The sequence below is a fragment of the Larimichthys crocea genome, chromosome XV (assembly GCF_000972845.2).
Source record: "Larimichthys crocea isolate SSNF chromosome XV, L_crocea_2.0, whole genome shotgun sequence".
In the NCBI taxonomy this organism is placed as follows: domain Eukaryota; kingdom Metazoa; phylum Chordata; class Actinopteri; family Sciaenidae; genus Larimichthys; species Larimichthys crocea.
Window position 1 is genome coordinate 6,862,446 of NC_040025.1, and position 26,678 is coordinate 6,889,123.

A 26,678-nucleotide genomic window follows, 5' to 3' on the forward strand; every position below is an offset into this window, starting at 1 on the left:
ATGAATGCAAAACCATTTAAGGGTAACACAGGAGGGACAGATCTTCAATCATTTCAAATACATGCTCCACATCAATCCTGAAAGGTCTCACATGCATTCATAAATAAATGCATTCAATAAATAAATATAGAAGTGCTTCTATAGCAAACAGAGTGCACAGGATTCAGCAGAAATGTGATTTTTTTTTTTGGATACAAAGTGTGACAGTGAGCCTGCAGGCACAATAACACCAGGACCCTGAAGCTGCAGCAGCTGAATGGAACCCCTAACCCTAACCCTTCCTGTGTTTCCTGTGCCCTGTGCTCTTATGAACCTGTCTAATAATAATATAATAATAATAATATAATAATAATGTCTAATAATCCAGTCTGAATAAGCACTGTCCGCTTTATCAATCACTCACAGCAGAGCTTTCTGACATGGAGGTGTGCCAGCTTACGTCGCCCTCAGAAGTAAACTCCCACTCCGCTGCTGTGGTTCTTCTCTCAGTCGTCTCGTCCTGCTTTCATTTACATTTTCAGGCCTGAAACTCTTTATTCTTTTCCAAAGGTGAGTGTATTCATTTCATTTCAACTTTAAATCTGTACATATAAACCACTTCCTTATTCATAACTTCTGTTTATCGCTCGCTCATATCGCTCGCGCCAGATAAAAAAATTAATAATAAAAAAAAAGCCGCGAAGTCTGTTTTATTACGCTTTAATATGTATATGCAGCAAAGGAAGGGTCATAACCTGTTAAGAATGAATAACATTGACAAAGTACTGCCTGTGCTGTGAGCCGGCTTCTGCACTTTGCTTTAAGGGCTGTTTTTCAAGTTCGCCTGCGGAGTGTAGTCGCAGCCTGGCGGGCATAATGCTTTACAATCACCGCTCCCTCCACCTCTTTACACTGTCTATCTATCTATCTATCTATCTATCTATCTATCTATCTATCTATCTATCTATCTATCTATCTATCTATCTATTATTTTAATAAAGTAACTCCTAGTTTGTATTTTTATTTGTAGCTCTGTTTTTATTTGTATAAACACCTTTATTTATATATATTTTAAACTTTTTATATAGTTTTCTATTTTATCTCTGCACATTTCACTTGTTTTGCACAGGTTTTAAATTCAGATTTATCTTATAGGTTAATTTTAATGTACGTTTACATGCTGCTACTGGATCCTTGAATTTCCCTTTTGGATCAATAAAGTATCTATCTATCTATCTATCTATCTATCTATCTATCTATCTATCTATCTATCTATCTATCTATCTATCTATCTATCTGTTAACCTGTGTATTGTCTACCTGTCTGTCTCTCTGTCTACCTGCAGATGTCTCTGAGTGACAAAAGTAATGAGGAGATCAGCAGGTTGCTTGCTGAGTATGGCATCAAACATGGACCCATAGTTGGTATGTTCACATGAATTGTTTTATTAATTGTGTCATCAGTGGCTTCATAAGCACCACTTCATCATATTTAAACAGTTTAAACAGTTACACGAGTGAGAACTGTGATCATAAAAATACGATACCTGTACAAGAAAAGTTAAAAAATGTTTTAAATCAAATAAATACACAGACATAAATAGATAGAAACGTCCATCTTGTTTTAGTTGCAGTTGATATTAGGCTGTTATGTCCAGCTCTTGTTTTAGTTGCAGTTGATATTAGGCTGTTATGTCCAGCATGTTTTTTATTTGTCTATATTTGGCCTTCCCTTTTACTCCAGTGTCTTATATTTCTCCATATTCAGATTGTTCAGTTTTATCTTTTATTCTATGCAGCCATACATCATAAAGACCTATCCCTTACTTATTATCATAATACACCAATTCATTTAACATTTCCATCCAACCCTGATGATGCAGAGAACTTACTGTATATGTTCATTTTTTAGGATAGTGAAGCCCTGTTAACATGTTTGTGTGAACACAGGCTCTACTCGAACGCTGTATGAAAAGAAGCTGGAGAAGGCGATGGAGAAAGCTCCAGTGAAAGCCTCGTCTGATAAGACCTACTACAGAGAGGAAGGTAGGATCTCAGTCTGCTGACCTGCAGAGAGCAGCTCCTTCATGTACAGGTCTATAGATGTCAAAAGTTTCAAAGATATAAAAACTCAATAACATGGAGTTTGAATGACTGACTAAATAATTTGAGATACTTTTGTTTTAAATCTTTTGAGACGCAGCTAAAGATTATTTTTATTATTGAATAATCTCTTGATTATTGAATTGTTTTATTGTTCATATAGATATAAAAAATAATGGGTAATTTGAATTTTAAATACTTTATTGTCTGTTAAGCAAGTTTGTAATCTCTATAGACATATCTGCATGTGAATTCAGAATCTGTAGACGGGACAAATGGTTTGTTTGTAGTCTGAGTAGTATTGGCAGGCTTCGGTTTGCAACAGTCCGGATCACATTGGCCGAAATACAATCTCGGAAGCCATCAGCTGTCGTCTGATGATTGTTATAAATAATATGTTTTTATTTTGTTTTTTGTTTGCAGTATGTTCTTGACTTTACAGTACTTGCTTTTCTCTTGTTTATAAGTCAGCCCACCTGATATTGTGTGTCCCATGTGCAAAAAATTGGTCCTTGCTGCAGCGGCTCATGGTTGCATATCATTCTCCTTCTCTTTCTTTCCACTTTCCCCTCGCTCTTCAGCTGTCTTTATCAAAATAAGACCAAAAAATCTTTTTAAAAAAAGAAAGAAATAGACAAGGGTTAACGTCAGTGGTTAATCAATAGCTAGACAACAATGTCCAATACCACAAAAGTGTCAGTGTTGATCATTAAAGAGAAAACAGTCCACTCTTTTTCTGCTGTCTTTTCTATCTCCCTTCATTATACAGACTGAGATTTTGCAGGGTTTGTTTGGATCAGGCCATTTTGTGTCTGTTCTTAAAAACAATAACGACAGCTCTATGATTACCATGCTGCTTCTTGCAAAGAATAAAAGATAATAAAACATAATCTGCACAAAATAAGTCTGAGTGAGTGCTGACTGCTGAGTTCCAACTCTCTGAATCTTCCTTATTATATTTCTGGGTGTTGCCTGCTCTGGAGAGTCAAACAGCTTAAATAGTAGAAGTGCTGATCTAATGTAATGTGAACTGCAGACAACTCTGGTAGCTGTCCTCATCAAACCCGTTGTTCATTCTCTGTGAACATTTCATTATTTCTGTTACCATATCCTTCAAATGTATAAGATAGACTCAAGACATGTGTGTTAAAGTTTGCTAATGAGTTTTTATTTGTGTACAGAGGAGGAGATTACCTACATCACATACCAGAGTCCGGTGAGTCCTGATCGTCTGCTTATCCGTCTGTGATTGTGCCAAACCCTCTGCTGTGACTGTGAATAATCTCCAAGCTATCCTGCTTTCGTTTTCACAGGTTAGACATGAGGCTTACGCACAGGCGGACATGTGAGTGCAGTTTTAACACACACACACACACACACACACACACAAATATATACACATGGAGGAAACACTAAACTATGCTGATGTAAAATAATGCTTTGATTAACCTGTCAGAGGGCAAAACTGTGTTGTTGAGCCGCTACAAAGCTAATGTGACTGCACCCAATGTTGTTGGAAACTGTTGGATTGATTGGATGAACTATCTGTCTATCACCAGTCAGATCAATGGACCATATAACACAGTCAAACTCTTATCAAAGCCAATTAGAAGAAAGGAGAAATCATATTTTCCTCCGTCAGTTCATTCAATGAAGAAAAATCTAGTGATCTACCCACGCCTGTAGCTCATACCTTAGCTGTCTGTAGTTCCTCATAGGACATTGATTGGTGTGAACCACTGAGTTCAGACACAAATACATAACTCAAAGCCGAGCAAGATGGATTCTGTGATCCAAATTTTGTCCTGCTGCCTCACAAAGTTAGTATTAACCCACCCTGTGCTCTGTGTGTGAACTCTGTTCCAGTTCAGTACAGTTCACACAGACACCAAGAGTTAATTTTCTTTATGTAGGGATATGTATTTGTGGAAATATTGTTAATTATGTTTTCGCTTATGTCAAAATAAGAGGTGGGCTGACAAACTGACATGGCCACCCAGAGAGCCACGCTGCTAAATGAATCAAAAAACATCAAAACAGGTCAAAATATTTTTTCTGACTGCACTGGACTACACTTAACTCTCAGATACATGCAGTTGAATAAAAAGCACAATACTTCTCCCACTAGATACCACTAAATCCGATACACTGGCTGATCGGTCACTCTGTAAGGATCGTCCATTAAACCAGAGTGGATCTTAGATGCCTCCTTTGTCTCGCCTGAAAAAAGCCCAAAAAGTTTGAGAAACTCTGCTTTAAAATAAGTATTGTTTTTTACAATATCAGATATTTTATGACAGTATCAGATTTGAATTCATTTTCAATACAGTAAGTCATTTTGAAATCAAATAGTGGGGTGTTACCACAAGTATGATGCTGTCTTTGCTTCTGGTGTCGGCGCGAGCAGGACGCCTATCCAGTAGCTCTGTATGTGTTGTGTCATCTTTAGTGTTTAAAGTGTGTTTTCTTTCAAGTGTTCCTCCATGAAGTACACTTTATATACCTTATGGATACAATGTCTCTTTACCAGCAACACAGCGGTGGACAACTATCTATCTAATCATGGTTCTGTTAGGTGAAGTCTTTCCAGTGAGCAGGAAACCCTAATCAGTATCACTGGTAACACCTGTGTTATACCACGTGTATGCTGCAGTATGTGTGTGTGTGTGTCCTCATAATGACTTGACAGCAGTGTGTGTCACTTTGTATAAATGTCTTTGACCACATTGAAATTGAAGTGCAAAGTGTTCCTCCATCCAGGCTAAAACGAAGAGGCAAAGCTGAGCCAGATGAAGATGAGGATTTAGACCGAGACACAGAGTGAGTCTTGTGCTGTAAACTAGTGGTGTGTTTGAGAACTTGAGCTCATCTGCTAGTCTAAACGTCTAAATGTTTCCTCCTGTGTTCCAGGCCCCCTATCCGGATCACTAAAAGAACAGCCAATCACAGCGCAGTCCGATCAAAGGAGCCAGTGAGAAAGTCTGGAGGCGGCGTGTGGAGGGCGATTCGCCTGCTGCTGCTGTTAGCTGTGTTAGCAGCCGTCCTCTACTACGCCTACTGCCGCGTGATTAACAATGAAGAAAGTCCTTTTGGGGTTCAGTGATCTGATTTGTCGTTAGGGTCAGGGTTTTTTTTTTTCTATTCCGTTGAAGGCATTCCTTCTCCATTAATGTCATTAGTGGTGAGAACTGATTTTTTCCCTCATTCCAATTTTGACCACATTCCATAAAGTTTTAAAGGCTGTATCTCTTAGTTACTAAATCCTGTGAAATGACCAAAGAAATTATAGTCTGTGTATTCAAAGTCTGATACATCGCGTTCCTCTGTGCCAAAGAGCTCCACTGTTGTTCAAAAATGATTACAACTATTAGGAATGTGTGAACACACACACTGTAACTGTAACTCAATCCCACACACGTCCTGCTGCCCCACTAATACATTGAAATATTCAATGTATACCATTTTTACAGAAGGATGTAGCCATATTTCATTTTTGTACAGTGGTCAGTCTTTTTAGTTGTTCTGTTGTTTTTTGTTCAAACTCTTCCTTTTGCAGATGGAGTTTTTGTTGTTTTAATGACAGTACGTCATCAGTGCAGCTGTGATGCAATGATAGAGTTTAGTCTGTGTTGTGCATCTGTATATGTCGCAAGATTGCAACCATATTTGCATATATATATTCTGACGTTGCGATGAGGAAAATCTCAGTTTCACAATTATAATTCATTCATTTATTTTAACACTGCAGATGTATAAAATCACATGAGCTTTTTTTTACATGCTATTTTGGTTAGCTACGTTTGTCCATCCCTAAAAGGAGTGCAACGTGAATATCAAATGTGTATTAATGTGCCACTGAAATTATCCCCAACAAATGTATCTATTGCTTTTGTTTTAAGTAAAAAATGTATATTTTGGAGCCTTTAAAGATTTCTATCTTCAGTAGTAAGCAGCAGGTGTGGGAGCTGAAAGATCAGACATAGGGAAATATTGAGAGACAGACTAAAACATTTCATCTGGTCATAGTTTTGGTCATTTCATGGGATTTGTTGATAATGAGAAAATTATAAAAAAGAATGCCAGCACTTTCCTTTGATTTCTTATCTTTGCTGCATAAAATGTTGCACTATTTTTTACAGCTAGCAGTTGTGTGTGTGTGTGTGTGTGTGTGTGATTTCATGCAGCTGTTCTCTAACGTGATCGGTTCTTTTTTTTGTGATATTAACATGACGTCATGTTGCACAATAGAATTATGACCTGGGGTTCTCCCTACACAGTATGTCCAATCAAAAACCAAATAAATCTTTTTAAATAAAATCAGGTCTCCATCTTTAAAGACACTTCACTATGGACTTTCTGTATAATGTGATTAGAGTTAAATACTACCAGAACAAAAGATACGTTTCCAAACATGATATCAGTAATTGATTTATTCAGTTACAAAAGTATAAATGCATGTAATAACACCAGTCTAACATTTGACAACGGAAACAATACAAAACACTTATATTTACACGATGGAAGCTTTAAATAGTTTGACATTCTGTACAGTAGGTAACAGTAGTCTGCAGGTATTTGTCCTCGAGGCAGTGGTGATGTATTCAAAGTGGGTTGTTGGTTGTCAATCATTAGTCGAGCTGATCCAGTTGAACGCTGATCCTGAGTTGAGGTTGTGGGTCGATGGTTTTATTTAGTGTTCCTCAGCTTATGTTGCTCTCAGCCTGGTTCCACACAAACTCCTCAGCACTAATGTGATAGATGTGGTCCCTTAACTCACTAACGTGATCCCTTTACATTTAAAAGAAATGTCTCTGTGGTGCAAAGACCTAAATGCCTCCAGTTATGTTGAGGTCGAGGGGTAGAGGGGAAAGCTTAGGCTCTGGTATTGCTATCACAGGTGACTGTACCGTCCTGGGAAATAAAACAAGAACAAGGTCAGATGAGTTTAAAGCAGCAGAAGAACCTCCTGTATACCGTGTGCGTTTTCTGTGATGGCCTACCTGATATGTCCCTCAAATCCAAGCGCTGTGATGAAGATGTTGACGAGCACGGTGAAGAAGACGAAGACTGTCGCTACATTGTTCATTGTGTTCAACTTGCGATGTTTCCTCACATCGTTCAGATCATACTTCACTGCTGACACAGAATCACACAGCACAGTCGTCATTAGTTACATGAAACGCTGACAGAAAGTCTCTTATACAAGAACTTTTTCATTGAAGGGATAAAACAGTCTTTGAAAAAAGAAGTGCTGCCAGATTAAAGAAAAGAAAACTCAGATTAAATGTTGCAGTGAAAACATACTACTGATGTACAGACTTGTAGATAGAAATAAATGTTATTTATAATACATATAAAAGTGAAGTTGAGTGTTTGACAACTAAATATAGTACAACAATTCTTACTAGTCTTTAATGAAGAAAGCATCTAGAGCTGTTAAACTATCCCTTTAACAATGGAAGCATTTATTATACTGAAATACAGATTAGATTTATCTGCATAGCTGTATGCTTAGCTATAGTACAAATGGTTTGGACTTTATGGTCTTACAGCTTTGAATGCATTGATTATGGTTGTTGCTAGGGAACTCGGCACACAGAGAGGAAACACAAAGCACTGATGTTATCTTTAGCCTCAGACAGGCAGACATGGCTGAAGCTTGTTTTCAAGTTAGATTGTCTCCTCTCCATTTATCCAAACTCCTTGTACTTGTACACGCCATGCCTTGGGGATTCTTGCTGAGTGTTTTTATTCTCCTTTCTCCTCGTGTCTCTAACTTTACTTCCTGTCTTTGTTTTCCAGTCTTTTCCACTGTTTCACCTGTGTCACCTCATCCTGTCTGTATTTAGTCCATGTGTTCATTTGCTTCAGTGTCGATTTGATGTACCATGTGTGAAGTGTTCAAGGTCATCCCTAGTGTTTTCTTGGAGTTTGGATGCTGCCTCATGGTCTTCTCCTCTAGTATCTGTATTTGGGCACTTCCTCTTGTGTTGCTTGTTTCTTCCATAATTGTGACAGTAAGTACATCTTCAAATGCATTGTCTGCTGGATCCATACCAATCAGTTCATGATGTCACAATTTTAGAAGTGGGAAACAAGAAACACAAAAGCAAGTGCCCAAATGCAGATGCTGGAGGAGGAGATGTAAGTGCAGGTCAATCATTTATTAACAATAAGTCCAGGAACATGAAGCAGGCAGAATCCACAAAACAAAGAAACACTGACACTTCACACAAGTACATCAAACTGACACACAGAAACACACGGACATGAGGGAGAGCCACAGGCGGAAACCAATCAGGATGGAAAAACAACAATTAAAACTGGCAACAAAGACAGGAAGTGAAGGTACAGACACAATGACAGTATGGACAGTATGCCTGCTTTGATTCATTTGCACCTCCTGAAATCAAAGATCCTAAGATCAAAAGTATGGATTCAGAGTGCAAGAAAGATGGAGAAGACACAATAACAATGTAGAAATAAGCAAAAGTCTGAGTCACTTGCCAATAAAGACGAGCAGCAGTCCCACTATGACCTGTAACGCGATGGACACAGACAGCAGGACAATGAGGGGGATGTAGAAACGATAATGAGGCCCCACGAAGAGAACGGTCTTCAGCTGCGACGAGTTGGCCATCAGCAAGGCGACGTCCAGCATACTCTGAGCTGCACTTTTCTTGGTGGCATAGTGATTTATGTTGATGGGGCGATGCACTTTTCCAGAGGGGGTCAGTGCCTGTGAGTGTGGAGAGGATAGGTTAAGTCTGTGACACTGTTGGAGACATACAGATCAACCTCTGACAACTGTCTTTTGTTCTCCACACGTCCATGCGTCACTATGTTTGGTGTTGTGTCTTTTGTTTCTATGTACTCAGGTGTGGCTGTAAGAGACGGGGGTGTGGCAGAGCAGCAGGTGATGACTCACTCAGAGAGAGAGACGCAACAAGAAACAACATGCTGGCACTTGATACTTCATGCATGTGCTCAGGTGGTATCAGACACTGAAATCTGAGGACACAGAGAAAAATCCTGATCTCCACCTTCTCCTCCTTCCGTCTCACTGAGAAGAATGTGACTGTTTATTTGTAAACCATACAGAGATGTATAAAGTACTGGAGTAAAGTACAGATACTGCATACTTAAGTACAGTACTTAAGTGGTTCCACTTCATTACTATACATCTCTGCTAATAACTAATTTAACTAACAAACAATTAAGGGTTAGATAAAGGTGAGAAATTAACCTGTGACCCCTTGTGGGGGTCTCGACCCCTTGGTTGTGAATCGATGGTCTGGTGTGTTTGCAGGAATGTCAGTGAATCAGTGTTTCTTTCCATAGCTGCTGTGTGTGTGTGTGTACAGATAAATGAACACTTTGTGAGAGAGTCGCGCCCAGGTGTGACATCTCGTCTACCTGTGTTACAGGACAGGTCAAAGCCCCGGGAAGAAGTCTGTGGCTCTGATGTGGTTTCAGAGATGTATAGTAATGAAGTGGAACCACTTAAGTACTGTACTTAAGTACTAAAATGCAGTATCTGTACTTTTTTGGAGTATTATTTTTTTCCACAACTTCCACTTTTACTGCACTACATATGTTTGATAAATTTAATACTTTTACTCTGATACATAACAGTCCGGGTCTCACAGATCAACCTCGCTCGTGCGCCGGACGTCATACACCTGACACCCAGGCGCGCTCTCTCTCACCTGCTCCCCCCGCCCCCTTGCTCTCGCATTTATTCAGACGCATTCACAGACCCTGGGAAATCATAGAACTCTACCATGAACATTGTAACACTGTACCATTAGAAGTTGTTCCTTAATAAATATTTGAAATAATATAAACAACAGTACTTTTACTTGTACTTTTACTTTCAGCACTTGAGTAGCATTTTTTTTCTTGCAATACTTAAGTACAAAACATTTTGAATACTTTAGTACTTTCACTTAAGTATGGTATTTAAAGAACAATTCAACTTCTACTCAAGTCAGTTTTTTGAAATAGCACTTGTACTTCTACTCCACTCCTTTACTCCAGTACTTTATACATCTCTGGTTATTAGAGACTGTATTCAGGGGGTTGAGATACTTTGCCTTTGAATATTGATACTTTGCCTTTGAATTTTGATCTGCCAAAGTCCTTAATGAAGTTGACGTCTTTTGGGTCTGTGGTAGAGAACCGAACTGAAGCAGAGCAGGATAGAACTAAGCGGAAAATAATAAAGGAAGAGGAGTTGCTTACCTCTATGTCTGTGCCGGCTTTATTTAGAGCTATGTCCTCTCCTGTGTGCAGTCTGCGATCTCTGTCCATAATTCCCCTCTGTGTTCTTCTTCTCTTTGTGCTCGGGTGTGATCTCTGAGCTCACTGCTGTACCCGACACAGAGAAAGTTGAGGGAGTAGACTGGACTAACAAGTCAGACAACTCTGCAAGTGACTGAAACATTAAAGACCCCTCCCACTCTGTGTTCGACGTATAGAGAGGTGTTTCAGTCACAGCGCATCTTCTCACTTCATTTTTATATGACATGTTCAAGTTTCAGGGTTTGTTATTGAGATGCCATACAAAAATGTTGCTTGACATAATATTTCAATTATTTTTTCTATTAATTTAACAAATTTAAATTTCAATCAAGAATAATTAGAGGCGCCGAATTACTAAGGCCACCCATAAGGTAATATGGTTTGTCCTATAGATATACAGACATACATACTGTGTTTTGTTCTGTTCCATGAATGAGTCTAATTATTACTATTACTATTATTATTCATGTAATAATTATCCACATTCATAGGAGTAACTTTAAATCAACGTTAACATGTTAAAAACATAACAATGCAAAAGCTTAATGTACATACCTTCAATATTTCTTTTATGCATTTACATTGTGCAGTAGAGGCCACTCAAGTTCGCGCTACAGGAGGTTTACAGTTTTATTACCATTCATTTTAAATAACAATCCAGATTTGTGTCAGAAAATATGTTGACCTGCATAAACCTGCCAAAATCAGCAGAAGCCTTTTTTTTTTTTAGCACAATCATAACTGCGTTCAACATTACCTTCTATAATAAATGTGAGCAGCTGTAAACATGTCGTTTAGGTTGATAATACAGCTTTTAATAGCAGACATTTTCACACCAATTACATAACTCCATGTCGGTGTGAGGTGCTGAAGCTTCTGCAATGGAATTATTTTATACTGTGTATATAAATCAATCAATAAATAAACATATATATATACATATACACACATATATGTACATATATATTTATATATAATAGATAGTATTAATATCTAGATAATCAATCAGAATAAATCTATATGGAATTATTTTATACTGTGTATATAAATCATCAAACATAAACATATATAAATAGTATAGATAGTAGTAGTATAGATAATAGTAATGAATAGATATTTAGATTATAGCTAATATAAATCAATAAATATAATATATATGGATTATTTTTATACTGTGTATATAATCAATCAATAATAACATATACTAATACTAATATTATCATTATTTTATTATAATATTTATAATACATCAATAATATAATAATAGAATAAAAATGACGTATGTCTAATCAGTTAAAAAAATATATTTAAAAAAATGCTACCGGAAGTTGTTGGCCGTTTATTTCCGGGGCAGCTGCTGCTTCTTCCCCACACAACATGGCGGCCTCCTTCACCCTCCGCGGGGCTCTGCTCGGAGTTTCCCGCCTGCGCTGCCGGACACCGGGACCTCCTGCCGGCGCTGCCGGGCTCAGGTTCGTTTGCAACGCCGGTCCAGAGGAAAGGAGGGCGGGGATAATCGAGTCCACAGAGGAGTATAAGTTCGTGGAGCGGCTCATCCCGCCGTCACGGGTGCCCGCTCCGCCTCGACACGCCGGTGTCACCCCGTCCGGCTGGAGCCCTCCGGCGGACTCACCTCCGCCTCTGCCGTACGTTATCCGACGCTCCCGCATGCACAACATCCCGGTGTACACCGACCTGACCAACGGCAGCCGGAAGATGACCCTGATACGGAAAGTGGAGGGAGACATCTGGGCTCTGGAGAAGGACGTGAAGGAGTTTCTGAAGGAGGTGACGGGCAAAGAGCTGCCCACGCAGGTCAACGAGGTCACCATGACCCTGAAGGTCAAAGGTCACTTCGATGGGGAGCTGAAGCAGTGGTTGACCAGCAAAGGTTTCTGACTGAGGACTGTCCCGGCATCATGTCAGGGTGCAGGTGGACGTGGAGAGGACTCATCCTCACTGGACCTGCTGCCATGGCAACATCTTTCAAACTGTCCTGCAGTACTCTGAGACAGACTGCTCCTGTTGAAGGACGTTTTTACACCAGAGATGCTGCAGCTGTGGGATCACACTGTGTGACTGTGTATATACTGTATTAAATAATTGAATGCAACATTAAAAACAAACAAAGTGCAGCCCACTGTCTGTTCTTATTTGTCCAGTGAAGCAATCAGAGATGCCGGATAAACAACCTAAAACCACGTGTTGACGATTTTCTGTTCTGTCTGCTAAATATACACAGAATAATAAAGAGATGACACCCGATGTTATCAGTGAAGATTAAAACGTTTAAATTTAATCAGTATTACAATATGCACATTTATACAAAACATGTTTTTCTAATCTCTAAACACATTTGCATATCGTATAAAACAAAGATTTCGGTGTCTGAAGTGTTCAGATTTTTGACCAGTCACGTTAGACTAGGATTTGATTTTTGCCTTTTGTTCACGTGGAGATGAAGAGAGGGCAAACAAATTGGCTGAAATGCAAACTGGGGACCAATCATATCATCCTATGATGATTTTTAAGCTTTTAAAAAAAATGTACATCTGTACACAAATGTGTCTCCATTAGTCCTGCATATCAAGTTGCTAATTGTTCAGCAGAGGAAGTCTGATCCATTATCCAGACATCTGCTGGCTACACCAGATTTCCAGAAACACTGACACCAGAGGCCAAATCATCTCAGCAAAACAGAGTCCTACTTACTGCAACCAGTCTGCAGAACAATTATGTAATTGACATAAACTGCACTGTCAGTAGGATGACGGGAACAACACCTCAGTCACACTGGAGTTAAGAGTTTGTGAGAAATACAAATAGATGAGTGCAGTTCTGCTGAAATGACTCTGTGAGCAACGAGTCTGGTTCTGCTTAAATCAAACTAACTTTTGCTCACAGTTCTGTTTCATGCTGTAAGTTTTAACACAACCACAGAACAGACTCTCACAGCAGTCAACGTGCAGTCTGTGCACTGCATGATGTACAGGATGCCATCAGGGATGGAGCATCGAGAACAAGTCTCTAATTCGCCTGGTGAGTTCCTCCAGTTGGTCCTCTGGAAAACAAATAAATAAAATGATTAATAAAGAGTAACAAACTATGTGTGAGTGTGCATGTGAGAACTAATATTCATTTACGTAAAGAGTTCTTCCCCCCTCGGCTTCGGTAGCAAGGCTGTGTTTGTAGCTTGTTTACGTCCTGGTTTATAGACACAGAAGCTTCCGAGACTTCTTTTAGAATTTCCAGCTCCTGAGAAATAAGACAAGGAGGAGGAGAAAATGTCATTATGACTTATTTGTACAGGTCAGGCTTGTGTTCGGACAGATTTTCTACATATGTGTTAGTACCGTGATGAAGGCCAGCAGGAGTTGGTGTACTCTCTGGAAGATGTCGGTCTCTGCGCTGAAGCTGGGTGGATCTCTGCTGCAGTAAGCTTTCAGGTCGGTTTCAAACACGTGGCTGAAAGTGGCCATCAACTGCTGGAGGTCGCACGCAGCCACGCGCAACGAGCTTGGAGCAAAGACGCCTGGACTCTGTGCCTCGTTGTTCAGGAATTCACACTGAGGAGAACACAGACAGCACTCATGACTATCAGACATTCAGGCACGTCAAGCCAAATCTACAGTGTCTGTGTTTGTATAACAATGGTTTCTGAGCCCTTTTCTAGCACCGAGGAACCCAAATAATCAACTCAATAATTGCAGGTCAAACAGGTGACCTGGCTGAATTTTGATTATTTACTGGGAATGTGAGATGAGTCTTCCTGATATTTTTTAGGAACTTTTTATACAATTCAACTCAAAAAGTATCATGTTCTTTCCATTTTTTAATCATAAATAGGCCTGTTAGACAAATTGGAATAAGAGTTGAAGGTTTCTCTCCCTGACACATTGTTCTATATATTTTTTTAAATGACTCATCTAAAGAACATTGGAAAAACAGCTCAACAGAGTTTTGTGACAAATATTTTCAGTTTTGCATCATGCTCCAACTGAATGCTCTGTGATGGTGCAGGCATCACCTCTGACTGTAGCTGGTCCAGTGCCGACTGAGTGAGCTGAAGAAGAGCGGCAACATCAGCAGCCTCTTCTCTACATGGCTTAGAGGATGACTTGGTGCTCTTTTGTAAAGCCCTGTGAGGTGAGAGAAACAACACAACAACCGTTAAACAATAGGAAACAACACATGAAGACATAAACATCTATAAGTCAGTGTGTTATAGGTAATAGGTCTGTACTGAAGATCATTTTAAAAAATATTTATTTGAATGTGACATCATATTTTAATACTGGTTCATGGAATCAAATCAGTTCCCTCTACTCTTTAAAAAGGTAAAATTTGTTAGTTGCTCCTTTCAAACACGTTGCAGAACGAGAGCAGTGGTGGTCGAGTGACCCAGAGAGTGAATGAAGTGAGGGAGCGGTGTGTTTCTAAGAACAAAGCAGTGAATCTGAGAAATAAAATGTTATTTGCTGATTGTTGGACAGCACTCCTCCACACAAGGAGGAAGCCACGTTTTCATTTTCTTTGTTAAATGTAGCTGAAGTTATGCTTCATGTGTAACTGAGCTACGGCCTCAGTCAGAGAGACGCACAGACCAGCAGCTCTTTATACAGACAGAGAGCAGAGACATCCTTAAGTAGAAGTAAACTTAAAGAGACAATGACAACACACAGACAGCAGGGGTTAGAATATGTGTAATCAGGATCATTAAACAGCATACATACTTGATGTGTGCAGGCCACGGGTCGAGCGTGGGTTTGAGCATTTGTGTAAGTTGATGCAGATTCTCAGCAGCATAGAGCTCGTTCAGAAGCGCCTCTGCATCCATTCTGGGTTTAGCAGACTTCTTGCAGCCAGGGACCAGACTTAAAAGCTGGTCCAGGAACTGAATTTGCCTGTGAACACTTGCACCGCCCTGGAAATTATACATATGAAAACATTTTCAATTTATTGCGACAATGCATATCTATATCTGTAACTCAGTGTCTATACTCATTTTATGCAACCTCTATGATCAGGTCCAGGTCATCAGCTCTGCACAGCATCAGCTCCTGCCCAAGAACAGCTATTTCTGTTTGGAACACAGACCACACCAGAGTAAGAGTACTTTAGATAGAAACTACACTGCTCTACATGTGCCCTTTTCACAGACATGTCAATGTTACCTTTGGGTAAGACATCTGGGTCATTGGATCTCTTGGAAGTGCCAAAGTTAGGGTTGATGCTGTGAAGTGACAGGTGAAGACAGGACAAAGGAACAAGTTTATACTTATATATGTTTTTAATAGATGAGAACAAGGGCGATGTTCTGTGTAGCTTATTCTACCTGCTGCAGATCCATGCTAGTATGTTGGTGCGGTGCTGAGAGGGAACACACAGCAGCTCCAGCATGCTGTCCGCTTCCTGTAGGTCCAGACCTTCCACCAAAGGACAAGACACAGCCTCAACAGAGACAAAACAGACAATTCAATGCTTCCCTTCTCTAATTTATAAATATGTCATGGTGGTCATGAACAAAATGAAGCAGCAGGTTTTACATCATAAAACTGTGCTAAAAATGATCCAAGAATATGTATTTAATATTTTTAAATTAGAGACAATATACAATACAAACAGTATATCTCTATATAGAGATGAAAAATAAATATTATCAATGTCTTTTCTTATTTTGCAACAAATTGATTGGACCGCACACAGACACACACAAGAGTAGCAGTCAAAAGTTTGGATACACCTTTTTTCATTTAATTGATTTTCTTCTCAGCTCAACACTGAAGACATCCAAACTAATAAGTAACAAACATGGAACCATGTGGTAAACCATAAGCACACTCATGGCATTCTCTCAGTCAGCTTCAGGAGGTCGTCACCGGGAATGATTTTGGAATGCTACTGATTGACCTTCATGTCTCAGAGTAATGATGGACTTTGACTCTCTATAGTCACTTTATTACATTTATTACATTATTACATTGCATTTAGCAGACGCTTTTATCCAAAGCGACTTACAGAGGAGGACATAAGCTGAGAAAGGTGTAAAGGAGCACAGAGTAGTTGTTAGTTTTGTTAGGCAGGGAAGCATTCTCGAAACAGAAAGGTTTTTACAAGTTTTTTAAAGGTAGAAAGGGATGTTGCTGTTCTAGTAGCCGTTGGTAGGTCATTCCACCATTTGGGGACGACCACAGAGAAGAGTTTAGAGTGACCTCGCTTTGCGAGAGGCGAGGGTACAACTAGACGGTTTGTATGAGCGGAGCGTAACGCCCTGGTCGGGACGTGAGCCTTTAGTAAGACGCTGAGATAGGCAGGGGCAGATCCTGAGTTAACTTGACTAGTTCTTGACGTCATATACATGACTACAGTGGTTAAAGATTCTCTTATTGGTTTTTAAAATCACTGACTGGCCTGGCACCGACCTACCTTTGTGACATGCTACAGAGGTATGTACCAGGCAGGCCCCTCAGATCCTCGGCATCTGGACTCCTAGTTGTCCCCAGAACCTCCACAAAGAAGTTTGGTGAGGCCGCTTTTAGCTACCGCAGGCCCCCATCTCTGGAACAACCTGCATATGGATCTGAGGAACTGCACCTCTGTAGACGTTTTTAAAAAACAACTTAAAACATATCTCTTTAGCCTGGCTTTTACCTAAGGTGCCTGGCGAGTCACTACTGAATTTGTATGTCCTGATCACTCCCTGTTACTTTTATCTCTGGTGCTTATTTACTGTACAGGTCATATCTACTTTTACTACAGCTGTTCTTAAATTATGCTTTTTATCCTATAGGTTCTTTTCTTATTTGTTTTATTGTTGTAGTTTAATGTTTTTACTTTTTCCCTTTTTAATTTCTAGTTTTTTATGAAACTGCTCTGTTGTCCATTTCTGTTTTTACTCTGTTCTGTGAAGCACTTTGGGCTACAATTCAGTATGAAAGGTGCTATATAAATAAATACAGTTGAAGTTAAATAGAGCTATTTGCTGTATGACAACACTACCTCTGATCAATACATGTGATGATTTCAAACGCATTAAGGGGACAAGAAACTACACTTTGTCAATTAAAACCATTGCAGGTGATGACTTCATGAACTGACAGAGAGCATGTCAAGCAAAATAATCTTCAGTATTATTTAACAATGTCAAAGTAACAGAAGCAAAGAAAGAAGGAGTGTTCAGACTTTGACTCGTACTGTACATTCATGTCAAAATCTAAACTTCTTCTCACTGGCAGCTTGAAACTAATCTTTCACAGTTTGTATTCCACATGTTCGGGTCCACGGACAGAGATATATAAATATATTCTCTGGGCGAGGATGCTACGCTGAACTCTGACGAGTCACGGAGAGCCAGTGATTATTTAAAATGTCCCCCCATTATTTTATCTTTAGTTTAGTTTAGTTTAGTTTGTTTTACCTGTAACGTCGCATAAACATGTCGAACCAGCTGTTCTTCCTTTAAAGCACCCGCCATTTTCCAAACAGACGTTTCTTCTTCTTCTTGGCGGCTGATAGAGAACCAGCTTTAAATGTGCAGAGCGCCACTTACTGTGTCGGAGTGTGTAGAGTCTGCTTTATACTGTCTGTGGACATAGACATATATACACAGACATATATACATAGATATATATACACAGACATATATACATAGACATATATACACATACATATATACACAGACATATATACACAGACATATATACATAGACGCCTCATTGAGCGGGTTGGTCCGTTGCTGCGTTACGTTAACGCGTCCGCCATATTGGATGTGGCAGATCTGCCCCATGAACTAATACAAGCAAATGGACTGAACTTCATAAAGCGCCTTTCTACAAAGTTCTTTAAGTTAATGTCTCTTATACACCCATTCACACACACACTAATATATCTGGGAAACAAACAGGCACCAAAAACAACGTATGTAACTTTTAAAGTGATGATTATAAATGTTTACTCCTTATGTAAGCACCAAAACAACGTATGTATTTTTCTAATGCTGAGTGTTTACAGCTACTAATGTGTGTAACACTGTTACTGTGATGATAAATATTGAAATATTTATATTTAACATTTAATCTGTGTCTATAATAATCAGATCCTGAAATGTAGATGTGACATGAGGGTTTTCTAAATAAAGAGCACTAACGGTTACATACATACAACTGATTTTGATTAATCGTTTTATATCACATTGAGGACCATACACACACACACACACCACCACACAACACACAACACCACACACACACATATATAATATATATATAATATATATATATATATAGAGAGATATGATTGTATAATATTAAGTATGATATATATAAATATATATAATATATAGAGATAGTATATATATATAGATATAGGTGTGTGTGTGTGTGTGTGTTATACAGGTCCTATAGATTATATATGTAGTAGTATAAATATATAGAATAATAATAATAATAATAATAATAATAATATAACAATAACTTTTATATTTACTTTATTCACCTTTTATTTCACCTTATGAACCTATTTATATGCTGGGTTATTAGCCTATATGTGTTTATCATTGATAAAACGTGGAATGTTTGTAATGGAATAATTTATTTAAAAAATACACATAGTAATAGTTTTTGTCAAAAGTAGCTTTTTATTGTGTATTAATGCTTGCAGTTTACTCAATATAATTGTTTTACATTTTTGAATTCTCACAAATTATTTTGGTTGAAAATTGTCAATTATTATGACAAAAACTGGTGGACCCCCTGCAGTAGCTCTGCGGACCCCCTAGGGGTTGAAGACCCCTGCATCCTCCAGACGGTGGCGGTAATGTGACACCGGGGGAAAGCAGCTGCCGTTAAACCGCAATGAAGAAGATGAACACGTCACTTCCGAGCTGCGACACGCTCGGTGTCGGTGAACGGTCGGTGGCTCCGGTGTAACGTGTTTTTTTTTGTGACGGTGTCTGCACGTTCTCAGCGTCTCGCAGCGGCACGTGTATGAGGTGTTAACGGAAGTCTACCGGGCCGCGCTTCCGCCATCAGAATGAAGAAAAAGAGCTCCGAGAAAAAACGCCATGTGGTGGCGTGGGTCAACAAAGCTGAGTGGGATCAGGTTCTGGAGTACCTGTACTCCAAGGATTCCGCCTTACAGAGGTTTGCCCTGCAGAGGATCTCAGCCTGGAAGGGCAGGTACGCCAACAGCACACCTGTGGCAGTGGAGTGCACCGCAGACCTGGTGCGGTGCCAGGTGCTGGACAGGTCCAGTCAACTGGACGGAGACGATCTGATCCTGCTGTATGGAGCCGCCCTGGTGAGGTTTGTCAATCTGATCACTGAGCGACAGCAGGGGAGAACAGCCCGTCCACTCCGAAGGCTGGCCGGGAACCTAAACATCCCAGAGTGGGTGGTGGATCTGAGGCATGACTTCACACACCGGAAGCTGCCTACCTTGAAATGGTGTCGAAAGGGCTGTAAGGTGGTTCTGGAGTGGCTCCAGCAGGAGTTCTGGTCCAGGCAGTTGGGAGGAGGGCCCAATGCGGACTGGGAGTTGCAGTCGGATGGAGAGGAAGAGGAGACGGACCTAAAGCAACAAGAGGACGAGCTGATTGCGAGGCAGAAGGAAATGGAAGCCTACAAGAAGGCGCGGGAGCTCCTGATATCGTTTGAGAAGGAGCAGTACCAGGCTGTTGGAGACAGAGAAAAGAGCTCGTGGCCCGGCCCCTTTGCAGACATGAGCTGGTTACTAGGTGAGATCAAGCAGTTTGCTTTGGAGTCGAGTGACTTGCTGGTAGACGTGTTGCTGGAAGACGGATTTCTAGTTCCTACTGTTGAACAACTGGAAACATTAGGCTGCGACACGTGCGACACTTCCAGTCCCATTCAACCCAGAGTCCCACAGAACTTCCTGCGTTTTTGGCTGCCCCTTCTGAAGATGCTCAACTCGCCGTCCTTCATTCACCTCCTCCTGGAGAAGCTCTTTGTTGAACTGAAGCTGCTCACCAAAGAGCAGAACAATCACAGGACTTTCTACCTCTCGGCTTGGATTTCAGAGGTCATCTGCTGTAACAGCAACAAGTTTGAGTACCATTTTGAAACCAAGGCACAGAGGAAGAACAGGATGAAGGACAGGATTTTTGTCAACCGCATCCAGCTGAGGTGGCAGCAGCTGCTATCGGCATGCCTGGACGCTCCATGTATCAGCACGCCTCACTTGCTCCAGTTAATCCTGGATGACATGGAGCATCCTCTTCCCCTGGAGACTCGACAGAGGCTGCTCCAGCTCTGCTCCATCTACACACAGACTGCACACTCTGAATATGATCCTTCTCATGAGCAGAAACAGCAGCCAATATACACGCTAGAGAGCTTGCAGGAAAAGTTGCAGCACTCATGGCGCCACGGCAAACCATGGCGTTCCACGGCCAACTCTGAGAGGAGCGAGTCCTCCCAGGAGTACAAATGGGCCGACGTTCAGGCTGAAAAAGCCAAAGTGCTCAGAGGTTCTCCATGGCAGGTGTGTGTTGATAAAGTCCAGTGGAAGAACTATCCTCTCGGTAAAGTCCCCGGACAGTCAGATGACCCTTCATGCCTCATGGTTGAAAATTACTCAACAATGACTGTATTTGACCAGCCGGTGGAGATGGAGAGCAGCACAGCACGCAGCATCCCGGGAGGCTCTGCGGCAGTGAGATCAGCCGACGGCCTGTGGAACCACAGCGACGTGAACAAGCTGAAATCTGGACTGCAGCTTTTCTGAATCACGTTGCACTGCTGTGGACTGCTGGCACCTTACTGGATGCTTGTTGTTTTGACACGTGGAAGAAATAAAATGTTCATAATGTGTAAACTTCAAGGCAAAACAGTTGGCAGTTAAAACAAAATGTAAATGAGTGGATTAGACAGTTGTCATTAAAGTCCTTTCTCAGAACATTCAGTTTCCAGGTTCTTGAATGTGAGGATTTGTTTTACATCACACGGGACCAACTTGCAGCTAATGTTTATTTTTTATTAATTACAAAGCAATAATTTGTAATTATTAGTTACAAGTTAATGCTGATGGTTTCCTAAAACTCCAGAAAATGCCTGTTACAATGAACGTCTTTAAATGACTTTGTTATATAACTTTGTCTTATCTGGCATTTTATTTGTTCTCCTTATATAAAGCATTTGTACATGTTCATGTAATAAGCTGTGTCTACAACAATGACAACATTTGGCTAAAACAACAGTGGAAATAAAGCAGTGATTTAACGTGCAAGAATGAAATATACTGAGCTATGGTTCATTCATTAAGCTGCTGTATAAGAGCACAGTGAGGTGTTTTTTTTTTTTAAACCTCATGTCAGTTACCTTGCACTGGTAATACAGCTGCTGTTGCGTTCATAAAAAGGGTTAAATACCTTTTTAGTTGAACATTCTGGCATATTATTGTATCATAATGCATTTTCTTTTGTGTAGTTATGGTCAATAAAACCTTATTCTACTATAGGAATATGCTTGTGTTTAAGAGTGTAAGATTTATGGGGCTGAATTGCAGCATGTTGCTTTGTAAAGGTGATCTTATGTGGAGAATGGCGTCCAAATGACACAAGTGCCAACTCTGTGAAAGGAACCATCCATTCATTATCTATAACTTTTTTTTGAAGAGGGCCAGATTTGACAATGTGAAGATGCCCGGGGGCCAATACTAACATTTTCTATAAATGAAAAGATTACTAATAAAAGTTACATACAAATGCACTGTTCTGTAACAATTTTGTTTTCATTGTCATAATTATATCTCTTTTTTTCTTTTCTTTTTTTTAAAATCACAATGTAACCAAATCTAAGCCAATCAGGCATCAACAAATCTAAAAACATTTCTTTCTTTCTTTCACATCTGAAGTCAGATAAGAAAGAATAAATTGTATGGAATACGTTAAACTTCATTGAAGTTGATACAAATCTGAACATGATAATGAGTAATGCAAAGTCTGTTAATGTTTCAATTCAAAACATGTCACTCTTGCTTTTGTCTTTAACAAAATCATTCAGAAAGTCATATTTTGGTTCACATCTACAGATATATAACAGCAGCAGTTATATCCTTAAAGGTTCAAATGCTTCGTTATGGCAACCAAAAAAGCCACATTTTCCAGCCATACAGTATCTGACAATCCTAGCAGCCCATAAATAATATATTATAAAAATGAAGCTGCGGGCTGCATGAAATCAGACCGCAGGCCATGATTTGCCCCCGGGCTGTTCGGAACCGAACCAACCATTTTGACATGAAATAGTAGGGTCAACACAGGTGTTACCAATGATACTAATCAAGGTTGTGTGTTTGACTTGACTGATACTTAATGAGTATCACTGGTAACACCTGTGTTCACCAATGACAGTAAAAAGAGGTTCACCACTATTTCATGTCAAAATGGTTGCTGGGAAAAAAGGTCTATTCTGTTTGTCCTGTTGCATCTATGACTAGAGCAAATGAAAAAAGTTTAACATCTGTTTTGTTATTCTTAATCTCTGTAAAGGCAAGCTGCTAAAAACACAAACAAAAACATAATGTATAGAGGGATTCTTGGCATATTTACAAAGTGACCTGAATAATCTAAACACTTGTTTACAATGCAACAACAGTCATGTTACATACTAAGCTTAATATATGCAATTTCTTTGAGACTACGGAAGCCCTAAAAGGCCATACATACATATATTTTATTCCACCCCTGTGATGTGAAAAAATGTGAAAAATGTTGATAATGATTTTAAGTTGTTTTGGAGGGATGTACTGTTTGGGCTCTTTGACTTGAACAAAAATAGAGTAAGATTAGACGTAACTTTTATTATCAATCTCATCATACTGATGGCAAAATTTCATATTCATAAGTGTAAATTTACTCGAAGAAAACCATCTTTTGTTGCCTTTCACAGTGAGCTCAGGCAGTACATCGCTTCCATTAAGTTTTCTAATAACACAAAAGCTATAAAAACGCTTAATATATGTGAACATTTAAATATATTTATGTAAACTCTTTCTCCCCCCTGGCGTAGAATATACATGAATGTTTTTGTAATGTTTTGTATATGATCTGTGTTCCTTTGTTTGTGAAACAAAGTTCTAATAAAAAAAAATAAATAAATAAATAAATAAATAAATAAATAAAAAATGTTGATGTAAGGCCACAGACAGGAAAAAAAAAGTGACTGCTCCATGTTGAAATTTGGCTACTCGTTGGCCTAAATTCGGTCGTGCTTTTATTTTGAATGACTTGTCCGGAAGTGTCTTTGTCCGCGCGCGGGCCTGTGTCGTCTTCTTCAGTCGTTAAACGCGCCATTGTTCTCGAAACTTTCGTGAGCGTTTGAGGAAGTTTTCCGGTAAACAACAGCAGCAGAAGCAGCAGCAGTATTTCGTCGAAGGATTCGCTTCTTGCATTTCTTTTTTCAAACACAACGGTAAGTTTTTTAGGTTAAAGGAAGTGCCGATAAAAGATGCTGCGTCATTCGTGATAGCTCAGTTTTTTTTAGCGCCTTTAAGCTGCTAAGCTGGGTTAGCTGCTGATATCGAAAATAATTAGATATATGCCGCTAATTACGATGGACAGCGTCACTTTTTGAGTGTACGCTGTTTGCCAAAACATTCAGGCCGCATTCAACTAACGTTAGCTCGGTGCTAAAAGCTAGTAGGCCCCTACGACATCCAAAAAGCCTTGACCCGAAGCTAAAGTCGTAAAGGATGCTTTAATATCACGATATGCTGGTATCAGTCAAATGCATTAACTGGTTTCTGTGGAGATAGGGCACGGTTTGTTTGTCTGTGTAGTATAACGTAAGAACATTGTTGGGAAAGCACCGCATGACTCTGTAGCTAATGCTACATGTAGTGTGGCACTTACGTTGGTGATACGTTCAGCCAGCACACACCTCAGTGAGATAGTCGGATACAAAGGATTTATTCAGTAATGTTCCATGTTTAGTGCATTAAAAACACAACCACACACCCAAATAACTGCCTAAAAGATGTTAATGTTACCAAGTTCAGTGTGAAAATGATAGTTTCGGTTCTGTCTATGTCCTGAAATGGAGAAAAGGTTTTTAGTTGACAGCCTTTGCTGTTCCACACAGATGTAAATTAGCATCAAATGATCTGTTCCTTGATCTCTTAATTTCTTTGTCTCCACAGGTGAGGAACCGTGTCCTTGTGATCCCACTGTCAAACCACAATGATCACCAGGAGAAGAGGCCGCACCGTGAGCACCACAGAGGTGCAGTCTGTGGAGGTTGACGTGGTAGATGCCGTGGACACAGACGAAGATCTTCCAAGTCCGTCCGAGGGCTTCCCTGCTGACAGTATCTACGCCGCTGGAATGGAGCTAGAAGATCTGTTTGGACAAGATTACCTAAAGTGGACTGAGGGAGATGCCGCCGCCCAGCTCTTCGATATTGAGTTGGCCGATCTTGGTGTGTGCAGTGCCAAGGATCAAGATTCTGAGTTTGAAGCTTCGGTAGCCTCATCTCCAGAGAGGGTGCCATCTGACTTGAAGACGAAGAACAGGCCAAACCAGTCAAGCCACAGGATCAACAAAAATGCCATTGCTGCCAGGATGAATCGCCTGAAGAAGAAAGAATATGTCAACAGCTTGGAGAAGAAAGTCGGCATCCTGTCAACGGAGAAGGACGAGCTCAGACAGGAAAACCTACAGCTGACCAAGAGAGTGGAGGAGTTGGAAGATGAGACAAGGTACCTGAGAGCTGTGCTGGCCAATGAGAGCATGTTAGCCCAGCTCTTGTCCAGACTGAGCGGTGTGAATGGGATGAAATTATCTTGCTCACTTTTCCAGGGGCCTGACGCAAACGAACACAACTACGCCTTACCCAGGAAACGTGTGAAAGTGGAGGAGAAAGAGACATCTGGTGGCGTGTGTCTGCACGTGGACAAGAACCGCGTCTCGGTGGAGTTCTGCACTAAGTGTGCCGAGAGTGCAAGCACATCGCTCAAAATGTAGGGTCAAGTACCTATCTCTGTTTTCAGATATTGAGACTGAACTTGATAAAGCTCAGTGTACTGAACCTGAAGGTGGAAGAACACTGAAGTAGTTAAAATTACCTAAGAACTGCTGAATGTGCATGTATTTCTGTGTGATGATGGATTACACGTTACTGCTAAACCTTGTTGACAGTTTCTTCTAGGTAATGGTTGATCCACCATGCGGGCTGAGTGGCTTTCTGAACACCTTTACCTGCTTGACTCCATGGTAAGGATCAGACAAGAAAAAAGTGTTTTGTTTTCTTTTATTGTTCAAAGCAACTTCAGTACTTCACTTTATAAAGAGTTCCTGTCCTCAGTTAGTGGATTCTCAGTACTTTCAGCATTTCTTTTATGTTGTATTGTTAATATTTGATTTTTAGTTCAGATGAAACTTAAGAGTGAAATCAAAGATTCATGAATGCTGAGATGTTAAAATGAAGGTGAAGGTCCACAAAGAGTTATTGAATCATCTGTCAAATTGGAAATGAAATGGGTGGGGGGAAAATCTAAGTCTGTAAATACTTTGTTTGGTAAGAATTGATCTCTTTGTGAACCAGCACCATTGTGTGAAAGAATACTTTCATTTAGCGCCACCTATTTTTCTTTATGCTAAAGTGGATTCTGCTGGTGGAAGGTGAAGAGGCTGGACAAGCAGCTGCCAACGTGTCCTGGTATTTTTTTAAAGGTAGTATCGGTAACAAATGGTATACGTTAAATTCTATTCTACCAATACTCCACACCATCTGTAGCTGTAGACCTGTCATGCAGCATTTTTGGGAGGCTGACTACAGCTGCTCCATCACTTGGAGACATACTACTAGAAGCTAAGTAGTCTAATTATGTCTTGTGTATATACTTGACATTGGAATGTGTTAAATACATCCAAATAACCTGCTTCAAGTGGTTAAATTGCCAGGTTTGATCAAGTGTAACAAATTGTAAATGTGTATATAACATTGAGTATGTATTGTTTTGAGGTAAATGACCTCTGAGAGATGTTGGACAAAAAAAATAAATCATATTTTCTTTATGTCTGAGTTACAAATATCTGCTGTGTCTTGTTCTGGACCTTTTGATATTAATGCATCTCTTTTTCTCTTTCTGAACAGCAAGCTCTCTGCCGATAAAGGTCTAACTTTTCCTCAACATTTGGGTCAAGTCTGGTGAAGGTTGTCAAAACAAATGACCGAGACCGCATTTGATGGAAGCACAGTACACAGTTTGAGAGGTCCTACAGGGATTTCTGCCCACATTTAAGCCCCTTTATTCATTACGGTCAGATACTTCTAA

The 26,678-nt window shown here is 39.9% G+C and overlaps 6 protein-coding genes across 8 annotated transcripts; 4 read left to right on the plus strand and 2 right to left on the minus strand.

Moving 5' to 3' along the window:
- Positions 1–445: 445 nt before the first annotated feature.
- emd (emerin) lies at positions 446–6,392 on the plus strand. Its single transcript, XM_019255302.2, has 7 exons — positions 446–549; positions 1,325–1,403; positions 1,929–2,024; positions 3,263–3,297; positions 3,395–3,426; positions 4,842–4,901; positions 4,992–6,392. Exons 2-7 carry the CDS (start codon positions 1,325–1,327, stop codon positions 5,182–5,184), a joined length of 495 nt encoding a protein of 164 aa, XP_019110847.1. The 5' UTR covers positions 446–549; the 3' UTR covers positions 5,185–6,392.
- Positions 6,393–6,496: 104 nt separating this feature from the next.
- Positions 6,497–11,825, minus strand: si:dkey-93l1.9 (ninjurin-1). 2 transcript variants are annotated; one of them, XM_019255245.2, is made up of 5 exons: positions 11,708–11,825; positions 10,326–10,451; positions 8,589–8,820; positions 7,082–7,217; positions 6,497–6,992 (listed from the first exon to the last, which is right to left on the minus strand). In XM_019255245.2, exons 2-5 carry the CDS (start codon positions 10,392–10,394, stop codon positions 6,908–6,910), a joined length of 522 nt encoding a protein of 173 aa, XP_019110790.1. In that variant the 5' UTR covers positions 10,395–10,451; positions 11,708–11,825; the 3' UTR covers positions 6,497–6,907. The 2 variants fall into 2 exon arrangements, with proteins under 2 accessions (XP_019110790.1, XP_010750440.2); XM_010752138.3 differs by lacking the exon at positions 11,708–11,825 and having other exon boundaries at positions 7,082–7,214; positions 10,326–10,563.
- mrpl49 (mitochondrial ribosomal protein L49) lies at positions 11,716–12,520 on the plus strand. Its single transcript, XM_019255263.2, has one exon. It carries the CDS (start codon positions 11,763–11,765, stop codon positions 12,282–12,284), a length of 522 nt encoding a protein of 173 aa, XP_019110808.1. The 5' UTR covers positions 11,716–11,762; the 3' UTR covers positions 12,285–12,520.
- A 139-nt stretch (positions 12,521–12,659) lies between these two features.
- haus7 (HAUS augmin-like complex, subunit 7) lies at positions 12,660–17,935 on the minus strand. The gene is made up of 9 exons (XM_010752146.3): positions 17,803–17,935; positions 15,721–15,836; positions 15,560–15,618; positions 15,401–15,465; positions 15,119–15,309; positions 14,413–14,524; positions 13,739–13,951; positions 13,529–13,640; positions 12,660–13,446 (listed from the first exon to the last, which is right to left on the minus strand). Exons 1-9 carry the CDS (start codon positions 17,857–17,859, stop codon positions 13,385–13,387), a joined length of 987 nt encoding a protein of 328 aa, XP_010750448.3. The 5' UTR covers positions 17,860–17,935; the 3' UTR covers positions 12,660–13,384.
- Positions 17,936–19,163: 1,228 nt separating this feature from the next.
- Positions 19,164–21,637, plus strand: las1l (LAS1 like ribosome biogenesis factor). The gene has a single exon (XM_010752139.3). It carries the CDS (start codon positions 19,416–19,418, stop codon positions 21,126–21,128), a length of 1,713 nt encoding a protein of 570 aa, XP_010750441.3. The 5' UTR covers positions 19,164–19,415; the 3' UTR covers positions 21,129–21,637.
- Positions 21,638–23,620: 1,983 nt separating this feature from the next.
- On the plus strand, positions 23,621–26,435 carry crebzf (CREB/ATF bZIP transcription factor). Of its 2 annotated transcripts, XM_027288863.1 has the most exons (4): positions 23,621–23,815; positions 24,543–25,361; positions 25,540–25,614; positions 26,004–26,435. In XM_027288863.1, exons 2-3 carry the CDS (start codon positions 24,583–24,585, stop codon positions 25,547–25,549), a joined length of 789 nt encoding a protein of 262 aa, XP_027144664.1. In that variant the 5' UTR covers positions 23,621–23,815; positions 24,543–24,582; the 3' UTR covers positions 25,550–25,614; positions 26,004–26,435. The 2 variants fall into 2 exon arrangements, with proteins under 2 accessions (XP_027144664.1, XP_010750444.3); XM_010752142.3 differs by having other exon boundaries at positions 24,543–25,614.
- The last annotated feature ends 243 nt before the right edge of the window (positions 26,436–26,678 follow it).

Coding starts and splice junctions, on each gene's coding strand:
- emd (XM_019255302.2), top strand. CDS start 1,325: ATGTCTCTGAGTGACAAAAGTAATGAGGAGATCAGCAGGTTGCTTGCT. Junction 3,298..3,394: donor ACATCACATACCAGAGTCCG/GTGAGTCCTGAT, acceptor TCGTTTTCACAG/GTTAGACATGAGGCTTACGC. Junction 4,902..4,991: donor GATTTAGACCGAGACACAGA/GTGAGTCTTGTG, acceptor CCTGTGTTCCAG/GCCCCCTATCCGGATCACTA.
- si:dkey-93l1.9 (XM_019255245.2), bottom strand. CDS start 10,394: ATGGACAGAGATCGCAGACTGCACACAGGAGAGGACATAGCTCTAAAT. Junction 8,821..10,325: donor AAGCCGGCACAGACATAGAG/GTAAGCAACTCC, acceptor CCACACTCACAG/GCACTGACCCCCTCTGGAAA. Junction 7,218..8,588: donor ACTGCTGCTCGTCTTTATTG/GCAAGTGACTCA, acceptor ATTCTGTGTCAG/CAGTGAAGTATGATCTGAAC.
- mrpl49 (XM_019255263.2), top strand. CDS start 11,763: ATGGCGGCCTCCTTCACCCTCCGCGGGGCTCTGCTCGGAGTTTCCCGC.
- haus7 (XM_010752146.3), bottom strand. CDS start 17,859: ATGGCGGGTGCTTTAAAGGAAGAACAGCTGGTTCGACATGTTTATGCG. Junction 15,619..15,720: donor CTAGCATGGATCTGCAGCAG/GTAGAATAAGCT, acceptor GTCACTTCACAG/CATCAACCCTAACTTTGGCA. Junction 14,525..15,118: donor CCGTGGCCTGCACACATCAA/GTATGTATGCTG, acceptor CTCACCTCACAG/GGCTTTACAAAAGAGCACCA.
- las1l (XM_010752139.3), top strand. CDS start 19,416: ATGAAGAAAAAGAGCTCCGAGAAAAAACGCCATGTGGTGGCGTGGGTC.
- crebzf (XM_027288863.1), top strand. CDS start 24,583: ATGATCACCAGGAGAAGAGGCCGCACCGTGAGCACCACAGAGGTGCAG.